Raw genomic sequence first — 21,545 nt, 5'->3', positions numbered from 1 at the left:
TCAGCCCCGCTGACTCAGGAGTGCTAAGAGCATGACAGGATGGAGCCTGGGGAGGGACAGCCACATATGGGCAGGCAGGAATGGCAAGCGGTCAGCCACGGACCGATCCCAGCCCTACCCAGGGGCTGTTGCCGTGGGCAGATAAGAGAAGTGCACCTGTCTCACAGCGCTGTCCCACGAAGGGCTCCACACACACACACGTGTAGTTATCCACCAGGTCGATGCAGCGCCCTCCGTGCAAGCAGGGGCTGGATTCACACTCATTTATTTCTGTAGGGGAAGAACAGGAAGGGGCTCAGGGCTAACCTTGGCTCCAGGACCAGCTAAAACCCAACAGACACATCTGTGGATGTGGTTAAGGCCCCCTGTTTGTTAGCTCTGTCTCTTACCACTGGAAATAGAGAGGCAAGCCCGCTCCTAAAGTTCTATCCCTATTCTGACTCCAACTCCAGGTGTGTGCATCTCCTTAGGGCTAGATCTCTTCTCCAGCTCCTCCTCCAGATGAATGTATCTGCTAGGTTCTAGATTTCTGACTTGTCTCTAACCTCTGCACTCTCTCCTAGGGGAAACCTAACATTCTGCCCTCCTCCAACTCCCAGATGCTTCCTTCATGTGTCATAGAATCATAGAATATCTGGGTTGGAAGGGACCTCAGGAGGTCATCTAGTCCAACCTCCTGCTCAAAGCAGGACCAATCCCCAGACAGATTTTTGCCCCAAATCCCTAAATGGCCCCCTTAAGGATTGAACTCAGAACCCTGGCTTTAGCAGGCCCATGCTCACACCACTGAGCTAGCCCTCCCCAATAAGTGCACTTCTAGTGTACTTCTTTGTCTCTGCCCTCATAGCCACATTTTGGTCTAGCTCAGGGATCGGCAACCTCTGGCACACAGATCGCCGGGGTAAGCACCCTCGCGGGCTGGGCCCATTTATTACCTGCCGCGTCTGCAGGTTTGGCCGATCACGGCTCCCACTGGCTGTGGTTCGATGTTCCAGGCCAGTGGGGGCTGCAGGAAGCGGCGTGGGTCGAAGGATGTACTGGCCACCACTTCCTGCTGCTCCCATTGCCCTGAAGTGGTGAACCGTGGCCAGTGGGAGCTGCAATCAACTGAACCTGCAGTCGCCTCAGGTAAACAAACCGGCCCAGCCTGCCAGGATGCTTACCCTGGTGAGTAACGTGCCAAAGGTTGCCAATCCCTGGTCTAGCTCACTCCACTTTCACCATTGACCCTCCCCACCCCACCCAGCCATGTGAACCTGTCTGGTATTAGGTGTGGTCTCATCTCTGACCAACACATACATCTTTACTTCCTCTAAGATCCTTGTGAATGCTTTCAGAGGAGAGTAATAATCTATATGGATCCAGGTGCGCAGGGATGGAGTTGAAAATCAACTAAATGTACAACAATACAGAACCTCGCCCTCCAAAAACTGCTAATTTGAGGAATTAGGGAGGTAGGAAAAGCAAACTCAAACATGCAGGGCTACCTCTGTGGGTACAATCCAACATCTGCTAGGAGGCCCATAAATTCACCTCAGTTCTAGTGGAACATATGAGATGTCACCCTAAAACTTCACCTCTTGCTTGAGGCCATTCCAACACATGGTCATCCAATTGGCTTCTTACCTATCTCACAGGAGTCTCCTGTATATCCTGTCTGACACACACACACCGCTGTCTTGTTTGCCACTTGGCACTGCCCGCCATTCTGGCACTCCTTCATTTCACAGGGCGACTCCACTGCAATGTTAAAAACAAACAAATGAGAGATTGAATCTGGTGATGGAGAATGATACGCAAAGCTCAGAACATTCTCCTCCCAACCTGGAGCCATCGCACCTTCCAAGCCCACCCCCATGGTTGCTGTAAGAAAACATTTCCCAGGCACTGCCTCCCCATCAGATCCTTTGGCTGGACAGGGAACTGGACTGCTGGTGTTTTTTCTACCATTCAAGTCCTGCTGCTGGAGAAAGGGAGGAGGACAGCTTGTGAATCCCAGGGCCTTTATGGAATGACAGGTCCTCAAAATGCAGGGTCTTTTCTCATCTTTATAGCAGCCACTAGCCCTACCATCAAAAATCATACCATCCCAGGGAGCCAAGCACCATCACACCAGCAGGGGGCAGCACTAATTAATTATCTCCAATTCTTGCACAGATAATATTCCCTGGCTTGGACAGTTCAGCTGGTTCATTTACCTTCCTGCTTTTGGTGCTGGTGCCATGTTTGCTCTTGGATGTGTTTTCCTTTAGTAAACATCCACTTTCTTATTCGCTCCCTAGGACAAGTTTTCTTATTGGAGGCCAAGACACTGCAGCTATTTAGGGCAAGTTGCTGAGGCTCGTGGTAGTACCATGGGCCTGTGCTCGGACTGAGGTGGCTTATCCAGAGGAGTCCATTGAGCTGGGCAGGCACAGCTATCTGTCATTCTGAAAACAGCCCCCAGTGGAAGCTCCGGTCAGTGTCTGTTTGCAATTCCTCCTGCTCAGTATTTCTGGAAGGAAGCCCTCATGTTTGGCTCTCTCTGACCCTAAGTGACAGCTGCCTGCCAGGCAGGTGTAGCTTTTTGTCCAGCTTCTGCCTGCTGGCTCTCAATAAGGACCGGAGCCCAAGCCCACTGGAGTCAATGTAAAGACCCCTTGGATTTCAGTCAGCTCCAGATGAGGCCCCAATACCAGAATCATCATCTGCCATGGCAGCATGCTTTGTATATAACCGATCCCAATCCTACAGGTCTTGTGCACCCCAACCCCCCCAGCCTGGATTCACAGAATGACTATGGGCCCCACCACACCATTGTGTATCCTGAGCAGCACCTTACCTTGCTAGACAGCTGACCTGGGATGGGTGCTCAGTACACACTGTCAGCTGTTCAGTTGTATGGACTCTGGATCATCCTGGATGTCCTGGTCTTTTATATCCTGAATGTGGGAACCCCACTCATTTGGGGCAGGGTGCCAAACATGGGCTTGACACAGCCCCTCTAGAGCCCTAGGTGGCCAAAGCTGAAGCAAGTGCTGTAGGGCTCTATGGGACAGATATGCACACCCAGCTAGGGGGACCAGCCATCCTTATTTTAAGGGACTGTCCCTTAAATCACTGATTTGTCCCTTAGGGTGACCATCCATCTCTTATTTGAAGGGATTGTCCCTTTACCATTTGAAATATTAAATTGAAGTTTATGACAACTGCATTGTATTCTTGAGGGCAGCAGAAGTGTATACTTGAGAGACAAATGCATGCTATGCTAAGAGAAATGGTGTTTCCCTGCAATGTCCCTTAAAATAAAGTGTTGTCCCTTATTTTTCATGTGGTTCTCCCTTATTTCAAGCCAACAAATGTGGTCACCCTATCCCCATTTGCCACATTCCTCCCAGGGCCCTAGGCACTGGCCTCTGTGAACCCTCCTCCAATTGCCACCGAATTGCCCCTGCTGGCTGGCTCTCACTCTCCCCAGCTGGAAGGCAAGAAACATATTCACACCTTGCAGATTCACCCCATTGCCCTCTGCTGTCCCATCACTGCTCAGCTGATCTATCACAAGAGCCTCTCCCTTCCAAAATTAGGCCTCTGAACACCCTCATCTGCACCCATGCAAATTTGGCAGGAGGTGGCACATTGCAATCAAGATCAGAGACTGTGTCTCCAAGTACTGATGTCTTTCTGCAGGGAGTAATGTCCTGAATCAATGCTAAGGTGTAAGACGCCTGTGTCATCTGCCCTGAAGGGGAGAAGCATCAGCACAGCTGAAGGCTGGCATACTGAAATGCATGGATCATAGGAGCAACACAAGGGAAATCAGTGGGGAAATCTGCTTGGAACTTAGATGTCTATACTCAAATGCAAGGCATATGGGGAATAAACAGGAAAAACTGGAAATGTTACTACATAAGGTAAATTGTGACTTTATTGGCATTACAGAGCCTTGGTGGGATAAATGTCAAGACTGAAATATTGGCATAGAGAAGTATGGTTCCCTATGGAAGGAAGGACCAGCAGGGTAAAAAGGGAGGTGGTGTTGCATTATACATCAAAACCATACACACTTGTTCTGATGTCCAGAAGGAGGGGAGAGGCAGACCATTTGAGAGCCTCTGGGTAAAAATAAAAGGGGAAAAAATAGGGATGACATTGTGGTAGGGGCTGGGGAAAAGGAGGGGGATGAGGCATTTCTAGAACAAACAACAGAAATATCTAAAACACAAGGCCTGGCAGTAATGGGGGACTTTAACTACCCAGAAGTTGGTTGGAAAAGTAACGGGTATGAGAACATCTTGCCGGAATTCCTTCAGCACCTTGGATCAAAGGTGACACTGTGGCTCACTAATTTCTGTATGTGGGTCGTTAATGAGAAGACGCTCCCGTGCATTTGGCATCAGCCAAAGATTATAGTCATTCTCAAGCCGGGCAAGGACCCCTACAATATGGTGAGTTACTGCCCAATATCCTTGCTGTCAGTGCATTTCAAGGTGTTTGAGCATTTGATCCTTCAACAAATTGCTCCAGATTTGGACAATGTCTTGCAGGTTGAGCAGGCAGGTTCAGAAAAGGACGCAGCATCTGTGATCAAGTTCTCACCTTGATCACCTTTATCAAAAATGGTTTTCAACAAAATCTAAAGACAACAGCTTTTTTCCTGGATTTGATTGTTGCTTATGACACAGTCTGGCACAGCGGCCATCTGTATAAATGCTCTTGAGTTGCCCCTCATTGGGTGGTCGAAGTAGTAGAGCTCTTACTTCAAAATAGGCAGTTCAGAGTACTCATGGGTGACTGTTTCAGTTCCTGGAAGTGTCATGTTAATGGTGTTCCTAAAGGTTCAATTCTATTCTCAGTACTGTTCAGTGTACATCAAAGTTTCTCTGAAGAAGTGAGGTTTTTTACCCAGGAAAGCTTATGCCCAAATAAATCTGTTAGTCTTTAAGGTGCCACCGGACTCCTTGTTGTTTTTGTGGATACAGATTAACACGGCTACCCTCTGATACTCTTACCCAAGTTTATCTATGCTGATGACATCTGCTGCAGCTACCAAGCTCAGTGCTTCTCAAAAATTGAAAAGATTCTGAATGATGCTGTGGAGCTCATGGCAGACTACTGTAGTTGATGGCGCCTGCAGCCAAGCTTTTCCAAGATGGTTTCTCGTGTATTTCATCTGCATAATGCAAGCACAAGCCACAAGCTAAATATTTTCTTAAATGGCCAATGCCTTCAGCACGACCCAAACCTGGTTTACCCCGGTGTGATATTGGATAGGTCATTGACGCACCACTTGACGAAGACAGTAGCCAAAGTTAGCACTCAGAACAATTTGCTCAGAAAACTGGCTGGCTCAATCTGGGGTGTGAGTGCCTGGACGCTGAGAACATCAGCCCTTGCTCTCTGCTGTTCAACAGCAGAGTACTGTGTTCCTGCCTGGGGTCACTCGTCTCACATGAGGCTGATCAATGTAGAGCTAACAAAGCTATGTGCATTGCTACTGGGACTTTACATGCAACTCTGTTGCATGGCTGTCAATACTTAGTAACATAGCACTGCCCCATATTCGCCATGAGGGGGCTTCCATCATACACCTGGCCAAGATCTGTGAGAACAGCAACTTGCCTCTGTATTCAGACCTGTTCAACCACCTGCTAGTTCGCCTGTCTTCTAGACGCCTTTTTGGGTCACTTATGCCACCACAGGGCACGGCGGTGAAATCTGCTCAGCATAACAAGTGGTCAGCAATGACAGTTATTAATCACTCTCTCGTCACTGACCCAACCATCTGCCCACCAAGTTTTGACCTGCCAAGGTACCAGTGGTCATCCCTGACCTGGATTCATATAGGACAGGGTAATTGTGTGGCCAGTCTTTTCAAATGGGGTTTCTCTAACAATCTGTCATGTAGATGTGGTCAATGTCAGATTGTCGCATATCCTTGACAAGTGCTTGCTGACTTACTTTGACAGTGAGCTACTGGCTTTTCACCTAGCTGATGATGAAACTATTAAATGGTGGGTGGGTGGGGGCCTTGGGGGAGGAGGTGGAGAGGAGAGGGCAGGCAGGGATGTGATGTTGCAGTCTATATGATTGTATGAAAATATGCATATATGTGTGAATATAATGTAACTGGAATAGGCTTCATGCAAAAGGTCTCTTGTAAGGTATCATTACAAATCTTATAATCTACTAAATGTGATCAATCTATTTGTATGATTGTTTCATTTTTGTATCTGAAACTAGAAATATGAAATATAACTCTGAGGGCCTATTGTAATTATGCAAAGTGTGGGCCATTAATGGTGGTTTGGAATCTTGATGGCTCCCATCAGCCAGGACAATTGACTGTAGATGGCTCTGTTTTACTTGTAAGTCTTCCTGGATACATGTGTGCTGGCAAGTGGGTAATGACATCTTTAACCTGGTGCTTTTCCATTTAGAAGTGGGGGAGGGGACCCAGAGAGACAAAAGAGTCCCACCTTGTACCAAAGCCATATAAGTGGGTGGAACAGAAAGGGGGCTGCAATCATGAGAAACCCCCTAGCTACCACCTGAGCTGGACCAAGAGCTGGACCAGGGGAAAGGATTGTGCCCAGACTAGGAAGGCATCCAGCCTGTGACAGAAGCTTATTGAAACATCTTTGAGGGTGAGATTTTATCTGTATTCAGTTTTCTTACTGGATTAGGCATAGGCTTGCAGGTTTTATTTTATTTTGCCTGGTAATTCACTTTGTTCTGTCTGTCACTACTTGGAACCACTTAAATACTACTTTCTGTATTTAATAAAATCACTTTTTACTTATTAATTAACCCAAAGTATGTATTAATACTGTGGGGGGGAGGGGGAGACAGCTGTGCATATCTCTCTATCAATGTTACAGAGGGCGAACAATTTATGAGTTTACCCTGTATAAGCTTTATACAGGGTAAAATGGATTTATTTGGGTTTTAGACCACATTGGGAGTTGGACATCTGAGTGTTAAAGACAGGAACACTTCTTAAGCTGCTTTCAATTAAGCCTGCAGCTGTTAGGGGACGTGGCTCAGAACTGGGTCTGGATTTGCAGCAGGTCAGCGGATCTGGCTCAAACCAGGCAGGGCACTGAAGTCCTAAGCTGCCAGGGCAGGAAAGCAGTAGTAGTCTTGGCACATCAGTTGGCAGTTCTAAGGGGGTTTCTGTGATCCAACCCATCACAGGGGGGACCTCGGGGAAGGAGACAGAGAGGAGTGAGAGGCAGGCTGGGGGGGCCCTCAGGGGAGGGGGCCAAGAAACATAAGAGACGGGCGGGATGTGGCAGGTGTGAAGTGTGGACAGGGCCTAGGGGCAGAGCAGGGGTGGAGTGTGGGCGGGGTCTTGGGGCGGAGCAGGGGGTGGGGCCCTCCCACTTCTTGGGAGCTTCCGGTCATGCCCAGCCTGCCCAAATGCAGGAGTCATGCACTGCCCATTTAGTAACGACTGACATCAAGAAGGCTGAGGTGTTTAATGCCTATTTTGCTTCACTCTTCACTGAAAACATTAATGGTGATCAGATACTCACACAATTAATATTAAGAAGAAGAAGGAAGGAACAGAAGCCAAAATAAGGATAGAACAGTTTAAAAAATACTTAGATAAATTAGATATAGTCAAGTCATCAGGGTCTGATGAAATTCAACCTAAGATAGTTAAAGAACTAGCTAAAGTAATCTTGGAACTGTTATCAATTATCTTTGAGAACTCCTGGAGGACAGGTGAGGTCACAAGGACTGAAGAAGGGCCAACAGTACCTATCTTTAAAAAGAGGACCAAAGATGACCCAGGAGATTATAGAACAGGAGTGTGGTATGTAAGACACGGGAGGTAATTATCCTGCTCTACGCAGCACTTCTGAGGCCTCAGAGTGTCCAGTTCTGATAAAAGGTTCTAAAAACCTGACCTAAAACACATAAGCATGTTTAGTCTTGAGAAAAGACAACTGAGGGGGATCTGACAATCAAATATGTTAAGGGCTGTTATAAAAAGGACTGTGATTATCAGCTCTCAGCATCCACTGAAGGTAGGACAAGTAGTAAGGGGTTTAATCTGCTGCAAGGGAGACTTAGGTTACATATTAGGAAAAACTAAGGGGAGGATATACTTAGGTTTTGGGGAGACTTATGGAGCAGTACTGGCCTTGGAGTTTAGGCAGCTGGACCACGGGATCTGACCTCCTGAGAAGGGGAACTAGCTTTCGGGGGACTGTACCTTGGAAAGGTTCTGGAGAAGCCAGAATTAGAGACAGAGTCTGGACACTGCTCAGACTCAGGAGGCTTGGACGTACATGAGATCCAAAGGTCGGATCCAATACAGCAGCCTGGTGTCCAACTGCAAGGGAGAACTCAGCCAGGACTGTAATATCTTCTTGTCTTTCTAGAGAATGCCAACCACTTCCTATCCCAAGTGATCAGGAAATCAGACAGGATGCCGAGGACACGGACACTGATGTGTTCAGACTTGAATAGTTCAGAGCTAAGCTTCTGTTCTTTGTTTTAAGATCTCTGAGAACTAAGCGAATTGGTCTCCCTTTTAAACACAGCTCTGTAGAGGCTTACACAGGCTTATTTATAAGATGGCTGATTTTTCAGTCAGTTCATTCACAATTTCCCTCACTGTTTATTGGCTTAGTTGTCCAGGGCACATAAGATACCCTCACCAGCATGGAGGCTGGAGTGTCTTGATGGGGTTCCACGACAAAAGATGCAGACTCAGGGCCACGCTGGGTGCTGAGCACTCTTGAAACTCTGCCTCTTATTTAGGTCTCTAAAGGGAAGCTGAGCTCTTCTGAAAACCTGGCTCCGATTGTGGGTGCTGAAAACTTGAACATCCGCCTCTGAGCTCATGAAATATGGCCCTTGCTGCCATCTTCATGCCCAGAGGAGTCTACACGTGTCACATGACTGGGTGGATATGCTAGCTCCTGATTATATTGCTGCTTGGATTAGCATTGACTCAGTATGACAAGGGCTGTACCCAAAGCTCACTGAAGTCAGGGGAAAGGTTCCCATTGACTTCAAAGGGCTCTGGACCAAACCCGAACTGGTGAAAGTCTTGCAGAGAGCAGGGCCACTTGCATTCTAATTAAACAGCACCTAGCTTGTTTCACTAAGCAGGACCTACTGACAGAGGAGGGGGCTTGAAAATGACTTGCTGATGTGCACTGTGCTAACACCCCGACTGTTCAGAAATGCACCATCGGTGTCAGATAAGAGGCACTTGCAGTCATACCAGTTTCATTTGGATTTGCAAGGTCCAAATCCAGGATGCATGTAGCTTTCTACAAGGAGCTCAGAACTGCTTCTGGACCATGCCATTGAGCTTGGTGGGTATTTCTTTAAGCCAGTGGAGGGTCCCTGCTGGATAAAAACTACAGAGCACTGACAGGCCTCAAGAGCCAGATCCTGCCCCTTCGTGCAGCCGCACTTTGTTCCACAAGAAGCCCATTGATTCAGTGGGGTTATTTGCAGAGGTAGGTATTACTCAATGGAGAGTGGGGCATGGGGAGGATCTGACCCTAACTCTTCAGGGGAGTCAAAGGGAGTTGCCCAGCCCCAGCCTTGTCCCTCACATTCATAAGAACGGCCATACTGGGTCAGACCAATGGTCTGTCTAGCCCAGTATCCTCTCCCTGACTGTGGCTGGTGCCAGATGCTTCAGAGGGAATGACCAGAACAAAGCAATTATTTAGTGACCCATCCCCAGTAATCCACTCCCAGCATTTGGCAGCCAGAGGCTTAGGGACACCCATAGCATGGGATTGCATCCCTGTCCATCTTGGCTAATAGCCATGGATGGACCTATCCTCCATGAATGTATCCAGTTCTTTTCTGAATCCAGTTATGCTTTTGGCCTTCACAACATCCCCTGGCAGTGAGTTCCACAGGCTGCCAGTTCGCTCTGTAAGGTACATCCTGTTATCCCCCTCTGTCAGAGGGAGGACTGACAGTGGGAGGTTAAAAGCCCATTCCAATCACTCTTACCCATGCTGACTGGTGCCTCCCTCCAGGAGTGTTCCTATTTATGTCACAGAGAGTTAGGATGGGAGAATGTAGTGCTAGGCGACTTGTCCGAGGCCCCACCAGGAGTCAATGTCAGAGCTGGGATCAGAACTCAGGAGTTCCTATCTCCTCATCCCATTGTCCTGCCTCTAGACTAGAACTGGAAGCCGAGGTTTAGAATACAATCAATGCAGCCTTTGAGGCTTTCCTTCGTGTGTGTTTCCACTCCACCAATTTGTACGCAGAGGACTTCACTGGAAGAGCATTTCCATGTTCCCATGGAAAAGGCCTGACCCAAAGCCCGGTGCAGCCGAAGGAAGTCTTTCCATTGGCCAGAATAGCTGTTGAATTCAGCTGTATGTGCAGAAAGCGAGCCAGTGCTCAGAGTCCGTCCCAGGTGGGCAGACACTGGTGGAGGTCCCTCACCCCAAGTTCCCATGTGTGAACAGAATGAAGGATCCTCTCCTAGAGTGCACTGAGTCTGCACTCCCTCAGCCAAGCTGTATTTGGTTTTTAGCCCACTCTCCTAGAGTGCACTGAGTCTGCACTCCCTCAGCCAAGCTGTATTTGGTTTTTAGCCCATCTGCATTGCATTGTGGGCCACATGTCTAGCTGGGCAGCTCAATGTACCTGTCTCACACATGGCTCCTTTGAACCCTGGTGGGCACTGACAGCTGAAGCTGTTGATGCCATTGATGCAGGTGGCACTGTTCTGACATGGGTGGGAAAGACACTCGTCCACATCTGAAAGAGAATAGAGGTGGAGCCGAGGGTTAGGGGCACGTGACACTCCCCCTGTGGCGAGGGGAAAAGCAGCAAAGAAACATGGAACACCAGAGCAGCCCCATGGCCAGGAGGGCTCACCAACATAGGTGGTGGGTATAACAGGCTAGGGGAGGCTAAGTCTCCCGTGGCACAGCTGCTGCTGACCCACCACTAGTCGCCTGGGCCTTGGTTGTCTTGCCTGCACTCCACCTCTTCCTCTCCTTTCTGTGCCCCTGCCTTGAGGCCTCCACTGCCCACCACTGCCTGGCTGAGTGCCTCCTCTCCTCCACTCCACGCCCACTCTCTGGAGATCCCCGCAGCTCACTGTGTCCCTGCGGGCAGGGGTGAGGGCCTCGCGGTGGAGCGGGATAGAGGAGACGAGGGAAATGGAGAGTGCACGAGGTGGGGACCTTGGGGGAAAAGGGGATGTAGAGGAGAGGAGGGATGTGGCAAGTGGCAATTGGGGGTGGGGGGCAAGTGGCAAGAGGCCATGGGCAGAAGAGGCAGGACAGGGAGCTAGCCTCCCACAGGGGAAGCCTGCTGCCCATGCTCACCAACACTGGGACAGAGCGCCCCATGGCCTGGGGCAGAACAGAGCCACAGACAGACTCTGCTTCACCCCCACAACTGTCCCCATTTCTGTCATACGTCAGCCACAGACTACAGAGGCCATAAGGGTGAGCAGGGCGTCGCTGGCATGTTCTCTTCTCAGCCTGTGGCTGTCTGACCAGAAAGCATCATTCCATCCCAGGCATCTCTTCCTGTTCTCAGACTCTATGGTACATATACAGGCCCCATCCCCATGATACCCAAGCACCTCCCAATCATTCATTATTTATCCTTGCAACCCTCCCTTCCGCGCCAAAAGGCAGTGCAGTGCCATTATCCCCATTGTACAGATGGGGAACTGAGGCACAAAGAGACTAAGTGATTGTCCAAGGTTCTACAGGCAGTCTGAGGCAGAGCACAAAAACTGAACCAGGTCTCCTGAGTCCTAGGCTAACACTCTAGACACTAGATCATCATTCCTATGGAACAGAAGTGCCCTTTTGTTGGATAATTGTTCCTGGAACTGGGAGAATTTTCTTCTTCCTGGAGCGAGCAAAGCAGCACAGGGTAATGGCAGCTAGTTTGAGGCAGGTCTCCAGAAGGGAAGACGCTAACATGGAGGTGCAAACTTCAGAGGAAGGAGAAATGTTTGTACTCCATCAACTTGCCCATGCAGGATGGCACAGAGAGCACTTACCAAGATGACATCTCTTGCCCGTGAAGCCTGCGAGGCAGGAGCAGGAATAGGAGGGATTTCCCGTGATGCAGTCCTCAATACACTTCCCCCCATTCAAACAGGGGCGTAAGGTCAAACACACGGAGGCTGCAAATCAAGGTAGCACACCTTTTAATGGAAGAGAATGCACGCCACAGGACTCCTACCATATGTCTTAGCAAAAATAGCATTGGACTGAACCAACTTCCTCCTGCATTCCCAGGGACTTCCAGCCCTAGCCATGGCATACCAATGCCACTGGCTCTTAAATGTAGCTGTTTGGTTTGTTTCAGTGCATTTATTTGGCAACATATTCTGGCAACAGTACTCATATGGCCCCTGTTACCATGGTGTCTGGGCACCTCACAGTCTTTAATGTAGCTATCCTCACAGCATCTCTGGGAGGCATGGCAGAGCTGTTATCCCCATTGTACAGATGGGGAACTGAGGCATAGACTGGCTAGGGGCCTCTCTAGATTGGACATATACTAGTATAAATCTCAGGGGGCTGTTGGCCTCTCACTGAAACTTAGTGGGGTTTTTTGGTCAGCTCTCTCACAGTACCAAAAGAAAGGGGAAGGGACGAAGAGAAATCAAGATCCTGAGATTGACAGTCTCCAGGGCCAATGGAGAGAGGCCAAAACTCCAGGTCAGCCTGACTGACATGGCAGGCAGGCCAATTAGGGAGTCAGGAGTCCAGGGCCCATCCTATGTGTGAGTGGGAGCTGCCTGAGCCAGAGTAGGGCAGAGCTAAGGGGAGAGCAACAGCCCAGACTGAGCTGAGGGCAGAGCAGCAACACTGAGCCAGAGGAGGCAGAGCTGGGGAGCTGGCGTTGAACAGACCAGCCACGCCAATGGGGAGCCAGGGCTGAGCTACAGCAGGAGCTGCGGGCCCAGAGTTGGGGAGCAGGTGCCGGCTGTGCCACAAGTAACACCAGAACTGAGTATGGCTAGCAGCTGTGGAGAGTGAGGGGAGCCTTGGGCAGAGGGCCCAGTGCAGAGAGACATCGCTGGACAAGAGGCCTTGCAGGCCTGACTCAAAGGTGGGACATGATCCCAATGGGAGGGACGCTACTGGGGAGAGGTGTCCCTGCCACCTAGCGCCTGAGGGTGTGTGGCCACCGCCAGAGCAGGGTCTGACACGGTGTCACCGCAGAACAGCCAAGGCCTGTGGGGAGGCCTGGGATGGGTGAGGAACAGATTGTGACGTTCCTTTACATCCCAGAGAGGGCTGGTTGTGGCATCCTCATGCCCACAGGGCAGGGTCCTTGTTTGCTTTGACTTATCCCATTTCTTTCCTTATTTTTATTACTGTTTCTGTTTGCTGACTTGTATTTGGTTTGAACTTAATGTAGTGCTCACCAGGCCAGGGACATGACTGGTGTGAAGTGAGCACCCCGGAGTGGGGACACCCTGGCCCCTATCCTAAGTGATCATGATAAGACTTGGGGTTCAGCCTCCCAGGAATCCTGGGCCCAGCCTTGTAGAGGTTATGAGGACTCTGCCACATGGAAGGGAGGAAGGGGAGTCCTTGAGGTCAGGCAGGCCTCTGGGTAAAGGAAGTGGGAGCGAGGACTCAGATCCATTCACTAGCTGATTCCACCGGGGTAGTGCAGAAGCTAGGAAAGTTCCCTGCAATAGCAGGACCATCCCCCTGCTTACATAAGGTATGGTGCAACTCTGAAGTGCAGTAGTTATTGTGATGAATTGGGGGTTTTGTCTGTACCACTTCTGAATTTAGCATGATTTTGTGAAATTGTCTCATGAAATGACCATGTCATGTATGTACCTGAATCCCTCATGAGCTGTCCGTGTAATGTCATAGCTCTGCCAGGTGAGAGACAATGGTGAATGATCAGATCCATTACTCTCTATTCAAAGTACATCTTGGGAAAATGCATTTGCTGTGCCTGGAAGAAGGCAATTCCTGCTCTTGTCTCATGGGTGTGTGTGTGTGTGTGTGTGTTTGGGGATTGGGAGTAACAAATGTCACCAAATGGCAAAGCAAAAGAAGCAGGTGACCTCAGCAGTAGTCTATAAGGGGACTCACAGGGGGGAGGCTGAGCTGGGGGTGAGAGCCATTTTGTACCAGATGACTCAGAGGGAGGCTGCTGCAGGGGCAGGGCAGGCAATGGGATGGAGGACTCTGCCTGCCTGAATAGAGATGATCCCCCAAGGGAAGAGTGAGCTAGTGAGGGATATTGCGTTTAGAGTGCTTTATTATTTTGGGTGCTCTGTGCTTTACTAGATTAAATATAAAGAGTATAAAGATGTTAGATTGTGGTACCAAGCGTGTGTGTGCACACTTACTTCACAACTTCTCCGGGCCCAGAGAGAGTGACACTCCTTTGGGGAGCAGTTCTGTGGGAGGGGTGAGTTTGAGCATGAGGCAGTCAAAGGGTCAGGGCTAGGCACTGGACAGCAGGTTCCACCCCTCAGAAGAGGGGTGCTGGATAGAAGGTCTGCGCCCTCACTGTGTGTCTAGGGACCCCGAGACTGGGGCAATGGCTGAACTCCAATCAGGCTCCAGGAGCCTGAAACGCCCCAGCGGTCCAGAGGACAAAGGCTTGGATTCCCCTCACAGCAATCCTAATGGGCGGGTGCTTGCTAGGACCTGTGAGCGTTATACCCTGTCACTCCCCATGCAGATGCTCTCATTCCAGTATAAGTGGCTGAGTGGCCTTTTTACAGTTTAGCTTATGTCGCTTTTGGAGCTACACAACTATACCCATATAATTTCTCATGTAAACAAACCTTAAGTGACTTGTCCAAGGTAGCAGAATAGGGAATTGAACCTGGCTCTCCCAGGTCCTTCCTCTTATATTTCTTCCTTATTCCACCTTGCTTATTACATTTTACAGTTGTCCTGCTGGAATTCCCCATTTCCCATTAGTTTTCCCATTGTTTTCCCTTTGTTTTCCTATTTTTAAGAGACATTGAGCTCAAATTTCAATCCCGGGCACTCAAGAGAGAGACCCTCATTCCAGCACCCACAGTGGTTATGTACATCTCTGAATCTCATCAGCAAGAGACATTTATCACCTCCCCCCTTATCAAACACATTCATAATGGAGAATGCTTCACTCCCGACACCACACAGTTGTCTCTTCCCCAATGCAGGGAGGGCCAATGGGCCAAATGCAGCCCGAGGAGAAGCAGGCACAACTCCATTCATTGCAACAGAGCCCTGCCTTGCTTAAGGGAGTTGAATTTGGCCGGACTTCATTAGCCCTTTTCTCATTAAAGATGTAGCCTTATTTTTCTGTGGTGCACCCCTTCAAGGGTGAGAGCAGCCTTCCCATGAGCAAACACAGTGAGCCACTCAGCCATGGTATAGGAGGACAACTCCCATCGACCTCAGCAAGAGGTGTATGGCCTTGGACTTGGCTCAGCCAGTGTGTGGTACATTAACCACCTCACTTTGGTTTGCTTGGTACTCTGGCCTTATGTCAATGCATCCAGTATTCTGTTGGCCACTTATTTTACTGCAGCCATTCATTGGGCTGGTGGTTTCTAGGATTTCCTCCCACAATACGCTTAGCTCTTTTTCCTGATAAGTCCCACTGCATGGCTGCTCTCTTCCCACTTTTCATGGGCACTGGCATTACCCAGGGAAAGAAAGAGAACCCAGTGAAGGGAGTGAAGAATTGTTTGTTTAAACAAACCTAACTGCTGTCCTCTTACTTGTGTTGTTGCAGCCCCCCACTTGCACCTGGGCATCATCGATTCTGAATACCCAGCGCCCGGGGATACCCACATTTGTAGTCATCTCCACGTCGACAATGTCATCGGTGCGGGATCCGGGGATGTTGAAGTAGCGCTTTCCATCACCGGCATTGAAACCTGCCTAGGAAGACAAGGGTGGAAAGTGAAAATTCTAGCGGGGGGGGAGGGAGGGAAAGAGACTGGGATGCCTAGTTTCCACCATGGTCCAGCACCTTGAGAAGAAGAAATCCACAAGGAAATAAAAAAGGGAAGAAGTTGGTTTCTTTAACTGCTGTTTATTTCACTATCATCTCACTATTAGCTTATGCTCTGGGGTGCTGGCCACACGTATACAGGGCATAGCACAACAAGGCCCTGGAAACAGTGTGGTCTAGTGGTTAAGGCACAGTACTAGGACTTGGAGGGCCTAAGTTTTAATCCTGGCTCTGTCACTGATCTAGCCACCTGAGTAACATTGTATGCAGGTGGCTAGGCCTTGCTGCCAGCTCTCACTGCTATTTTTAGCATGCTAGCTCCATCAAAGCTAGTGCATGTACATCTACCTGCCTGGAAATTACACCTCCCAGTGCATTGCAGGTGTTTCCTGCATGTCTGCACAGCACCCAGCACAACAAAGCCCTAATCTCATTTTAGGAACACAAACAACAATGTAAGGAGTACACAATCCTGGCTGGTAGGAAGTCCAGCATGGCTGTACACAGAATGGCTATGAATAAAAAGCAGGAAACAGAAGAAGGGGAATTCAAAGGCCTGCCCATTGAAACACTCCTCCTGCATGGCTCAGCATAGCAGCCTCAGCAAACGGAAGCATTTGTTGCCTTAGCAATCTCCTCATGTTGATGACTCACTCCTTGGAAAAAGCATGTGACGTCTATTCTATTTTCATTCTCCTCTGCACCTGGCATTGTGTGTGCAGGTTGAGCCCAGACAAATTTTGGATGGAAAGAAGTCCAGGGGAACAGCTCTGCTAGCACAGGCCAAGCAGGCTCCTTTGCCATGAGGAGTCCTGCTGTTCCTACACAGAGCCCAGTCGCTGTGTCTCACTCTAAGTGTCTGCAGCTCACTCTTGCAAACTGACTAACAAACTGCCACTGGGTGAGACTTTTCTGAGACTTCCCTTCTCTTTGGCCAGTGTTAGGGTGGGGTGTTCCTGGAGCACTGTCTGCCTTCCAAGGCATGTGGTTACTGCTCTGTTTACAGACATAAAATCTGCACTTTTGAATTCTGGGATTTGAAACGTGTCCGTTTCCTTTACACCTGCGATTTCCTGCTTTCTGGAGACTCTCAAACAAGAGCAGGCAACGGGCCAAGGACAGAGCAACTGGTGGGAAATTCACACATCCGAGTGGGCACTGATTTCAAAAAAACACCACTACCCCACCACACAGGGCTGGAATAAAAATACAATGGAAAGCTATGCTTGCTGCAACAGCTGCTCTTGAAGTCTGAGGTTAGGAAGGAAAGGAATTAAGAGGCATTGGCCAATATAAAGAACTGTGGTTTTGCTATAACAAAGCCCCCTATATGGACTTGGCATCAAGGAGGGAGAGAACACATGGATATTTAAGAACTTAAGAAAAAAAACAACCACCATCAACATTTCCTCAGTTGCTTCATGATCCTGGCAAGAAATTAATAATATAGTAAAAAAAATAGCACCAAGAGGCTCTGAAGACTTATGGTGCCAGACATTAGAAAGGAAGCAGGGTCTGCAATGGGCAGAGCTTACCTGTGCTGCGATGCCTCCCAGGCCAGCAAAATCTCCCCCGCTACTGGCATGCATGCCTGTGGTCCAAGTGATAGACTCATAGTTGAAGATGGTAAAGGAGAGTTTACTGTCAGTGATAAGGACAATCTGGAAGGTATTTACCTACAAGAGCAGGAGAAACATCCAGGTTAAGGGAGGAGGAGCTAGAGGAGAGGAGGGAGACTGGCAGATAAAGAAATGGCTGGGAATGGAGAGAAAATAGACTGACCCATTTGGATCAGACTGTTTAATTTGGGAAAATTCATTGGAGAAAGACACTTTGCCTTTAGAAAGGACTAAAGCTAGTGGAATCTGTTCAGGTGGAACATTTTGCCATTAGAAAATGGGGTTTTGTTGACACTGATTTTTTTCCCTGGGAAAAGATAGATTTCCACAGAATGTTCCATCAAGAAAATCAATGAGATGCTATGTTTCGTTTTGCATTGACCTTAAGCATTGAGTCTTCTTACATTGCTGCTGCAGTGCCTTATGGGAATTGTATTTCCAGGTCCTTTATGCCTGCATTCTAACCTATGGACTTTGCTCCCTGGCTGGACTACATCTCCCATGATGCACTGCAGTCTCTGCCTGTAGTATGTCGAAACATTTCATTTCAGTTGACAAGTTTTGACATTCCTGAAATGAAACTCTTTGGAACTTTTCATTGTGTAAAAATCTTTGATATTTAGACTTTTTTGACCTGATTTGGGATGAAAACAAATGTTGATTTATCAACATTCTCCATGGGATGGCAATTCCATTTTTCAGTCAGCTCTCAGGAATTCAGTGTAAAAAAAACTAAAGAGGTATCCTGGAATGGAGTGTTTTACATGGAAAGGAAAATTAATGATGGGATTATTTAGTCTTAGGAGGAGACTTTTAAAAAGGGACATAATCAAAGCATACGAATTAGGGCTTGAGAGGAAAGATAAGGACACCTTTAGGTTCTCTAGGATTTGTGGGTACTCAGCCACTCTGAGAATAAAGTCACTTCCTTAGGTACTTAAATTTAGGTTTGGATGCTTAGATCTTGGAACCAAAACCTAAATATGCTGGCCAAGGGTTATCATTAAGTGATGGCTATAAGATAAGGATTACTACCAAAAAAAGTATCTGAGGTCATTGGGAAGATCAGAATAAGATGACAGATCTTAATTAAGATGGAAGAATTTAGGATCAGCTTTGTAAAAGCCAACATTAATCCTCTGATTAACATGTGCGCAACTCCCAGTGCACGCACTCCTTGTGTCCTTGTGCAAGTTGGGGGTTTAGACAGACAAACCTCAGTTGGCACATCCACTGGAAGCTGAGAACACCGGGATTTTCACACCAGTTTGGGGCACACAAAAGGTAGATTTTGACAGTTTGGTATTATGTCACAGGGAGGGTATTGAATAGGTGGAACAGACTTGCAGCTGAAGTAAAGAATTATCACTGCATCTAAGACTGTGGCTACACTACGGACTTTACAGTGGCCCAGCTGTACTGCTGCAGCTGCGCCAGTGTAAGGTCTCCTGTGTAGCTTCTCTATGCCGGCAGGAGAGAGCTCTCTCGCTGGCATAATTAAACAGCCCCTACAACTGGCGTCCCACTGACATAGCGCTGTCCATGCTGGTGCTTCTATCAGTGACACTTATGTTGGTCAGGGGTGTGTTTTTTCATAGCCCTGCCCAATGAAAGTTATGCCAACAAACATACTAGTGTAGACATAGCCTAAGAGTGAAAACTGGATGATGACATCAAGTTGAGTTAAAAGAGATGGTGTTTGGAAGTAACCAATCACTTTCTGGGGGGCAGGGGCAGGGAGGAATTTTTAATTGGTCAGGATTTTGCTTTTCAATTAGATGGGGAGGTTTTTCTGTGTCATAACCTTAGTCCCAGATTTGGACCTTAGCGTCCAAAATATGGGGGTTAGCATGAAAACCTCCAAGCTTAGTTACCAGCTTGGACCTGGTACTTGCTGCCACCACCCAAAAAATTAGAGTGTTTTGGGGCACTCTGGTTCCCCTGAAAAACCTTCCCTGGGGACCCCAAGACCCAAATCCCTTGAGTCTCACAACAAAGGGAAATAATCCTTTTTCCCTTCCCCCCTCCAGGTGCTCCTGGAGAGATACACAGACACAAGCTCTGTGAAACTACACAGAGTGACTCCCCCTCTCTGTTCCCAGTCCTGGAAACAAAAAGTACTTTCCTCTTCACCCAGAGGGAATGCAAAATCAGGCTAGCAAATTCAACACACACACAGATCTCCCCTGATTTCTTCCTCCCACCAATTCCCTGGTGAGTACAGACTCAATTTTCCTGAAATTTCCCAGTAAAGAAAACTTCAACAGGTCTTAAAAGAAAGCTTTATATAAAAAGAAAGAAAAATACATACAAATGGTCTCTCTGTATTAAGGTAACACAATACAGGGTCGATTGCTTAAAAGAATATTGAATAAACAGCCTTATTCAAAAAGAATACAAATCAAAGCACTCCAGCACTTATATTCATGCAAATACCAAAGAAAAGAAACCATATAACTTACTATCTGATCTCTTTGTCCATACACTTAGAAACAGAAGAGTAGAAAGCAGAAAACTACTTCTCCAAAGCTCAGAGAAAGCAGGCAGACAGACAAAAGACTCAGACACAAACTTCCCTCCACCCAGAGTTGAAAAAATCCGGTTTCCTGATTGGTCCTCTGGTCAGGTGCTTCAGGTGAAAGAGACATTAACCCTTAGCTATCTGTTTATGACACGCCCCCCTATCTGTTTATGACACCTTCATTGTCACAATAAGGGTACAGTAAAATAAATAACTAATCTAAAGAGGTAGAACCCAGCTGGCTCGGTTGTCACCCGAGTGTTTCAGGGATCACAGGACCATGGCTCAGTTCTGGCTCTCTACATGTCACTGTTGTTTGTGAGACAGAAACAATGAAAGAGACAGGCAGACAGGTTCAGAGATGACACTTGCTTCTTGGGCCAGTGGAGACTTACGCTAGGTCCACACTGGGGTAGGGGTGGGGTCGACCTAAGATGCGCTACTTCAGCTATGCGAATAGCGTAGCTGAAGTCAGCGTATCTTAGGTCAATTTACCTGGCCATGAGGACGGCAAGGAGTCGACCACTGCCGCTGCCGTGTCGACTCCGCTTCCACCTCTCGCCATGGTGGAGTTCCGGAGTCGACAGCAGAACGATCGGGGATCGATTTTATTGCATCTACGCTAGACACGATAAAATCGATCCCTGATAGATCGATCACGACCCGCCAATCCGGCGGGTAGTGTAGGCGTACCCAAGAGCATGATGGCATCATTGCAGATAGCTCTGTAGAGTGGCTGGCTAAGGAAGGGGACACACTAAGCCGCAGCAGCACTGAGAAACTATGGAGAAAGCTAAGTGCAGTCCTTCTCGCTTTGCTTGTGATTCGTTGGGGCCTGTTATTTTCCTTGTTGGGCCTGTCCTGTAGTAGGTGGCTTCTTAAAACTATAATAGCAACCTGTGGAAGTGAGGAAACAGATTGATAGAGTGAGACAGAGACCCAGAAATCACCTACTACAGGACAGGCCCAACAAGGAAAATAACAGAACACCACTGACCATCACGTACAGCCCCCAGCTAAAACCTCTCCAGCACATCATCAATGAACTACAACCTATCCTGGAAAACGATCCCTCACTCTCACAGACCTTGGGAAGCAGGCCAGTCCTTGCTTACAGACAGCCCCCCAACCTGAAGCAAATACTCACCAGCAACTACACACACCACAAAAACACTAACACAGGAACAAACCCCGTTGCCTACTCTGTCCTCATCTCTACTCTAGCGACACCATCAGAGGACCCAACCACATGAGCTACACCATCAGGGGCTCATTCACCTGCACATCTACTAATGTGATATATGCCATCATGTGCCAGCAATGCCCCTCTGCCATGTACATTGGCCAAACCAGACAGCCTCTACATAAAAGAATAAATGGACACAAATCAGACATCAGGAACGGTAACATACAAAAGCTAGTAGGAGAACACTTTAGTCTCCCTGGACATGTTTAAAATCATG

At 48.2% G+C, this 21,545-nt stretch overlaps 1 protein-coding gene across 5 annotated transcripts in view; it reads right to left on the bottom strand.

Moving 5' to 3' along the window:
• The window catches only part of SNED1 (sushi, nidogen and EGF like domains 1), a 123,867-nt gene that overhangs the window by 52,061 nt on the left and 50,261 nt on the right, over positions 1 to 21,545 (bottom strand). For 3 of the 5 annotated variants that reach the window (XM_050965335.1, XM_050965333.1, XM_050965336.1), the window contains exons 3-8: positions 17,478 to 17,618; positions 15,707 to 15,869; positions 12,005 to 12,130; positions 10,624 to 10,737; positions 1,627 to 1,740; positions 157 to 270 (exon numbers count right to left, since the gene is read on the bottom strand). In XM_050965335.1, coding sequence (XP_050821292.1) covers positions 157 to 270; positions 1,627 to 1,740; positions 10,624 to 10,737; positions 12,005 to 12,130; positions 15,707 to 15,869; positions 17,478 to 17,618 — 772 coding nt within the window. Of the gene's footprint in view, positions 1 to 156; positions 271 to 1,626; positions 1,741 to 10,623; positions 10,738 to 12,004; positions 12,131 to 15,706; positions 15,870 to 17,477; positions 17,619 to 21,545 lie in introns of those variants that run through there. The other 2 variants (XM_050965337.1, XM_050965334.1) reach the window with 2 other exon arrangements.

This window comes from Gopherus flavomarginatus, chromosome 8, assembly GCF_025201925.1.
Source record: "Gopherus flavomarginatus isolate rGopFla2 chromosome 8, rGopFla2.mat.asm, whole genome shotgun sequence".
Classification (NCBI taxonomy): Eukaryota; Metazoa; Chordata; order Testudines; family Testudinidae; genus Gopherus; species Gopherus flavomarginatus.
Note: the sequence above shows the minus strand (reverse complement) of the source record. Positions and strands in the feature narration are given on the sequence as shown.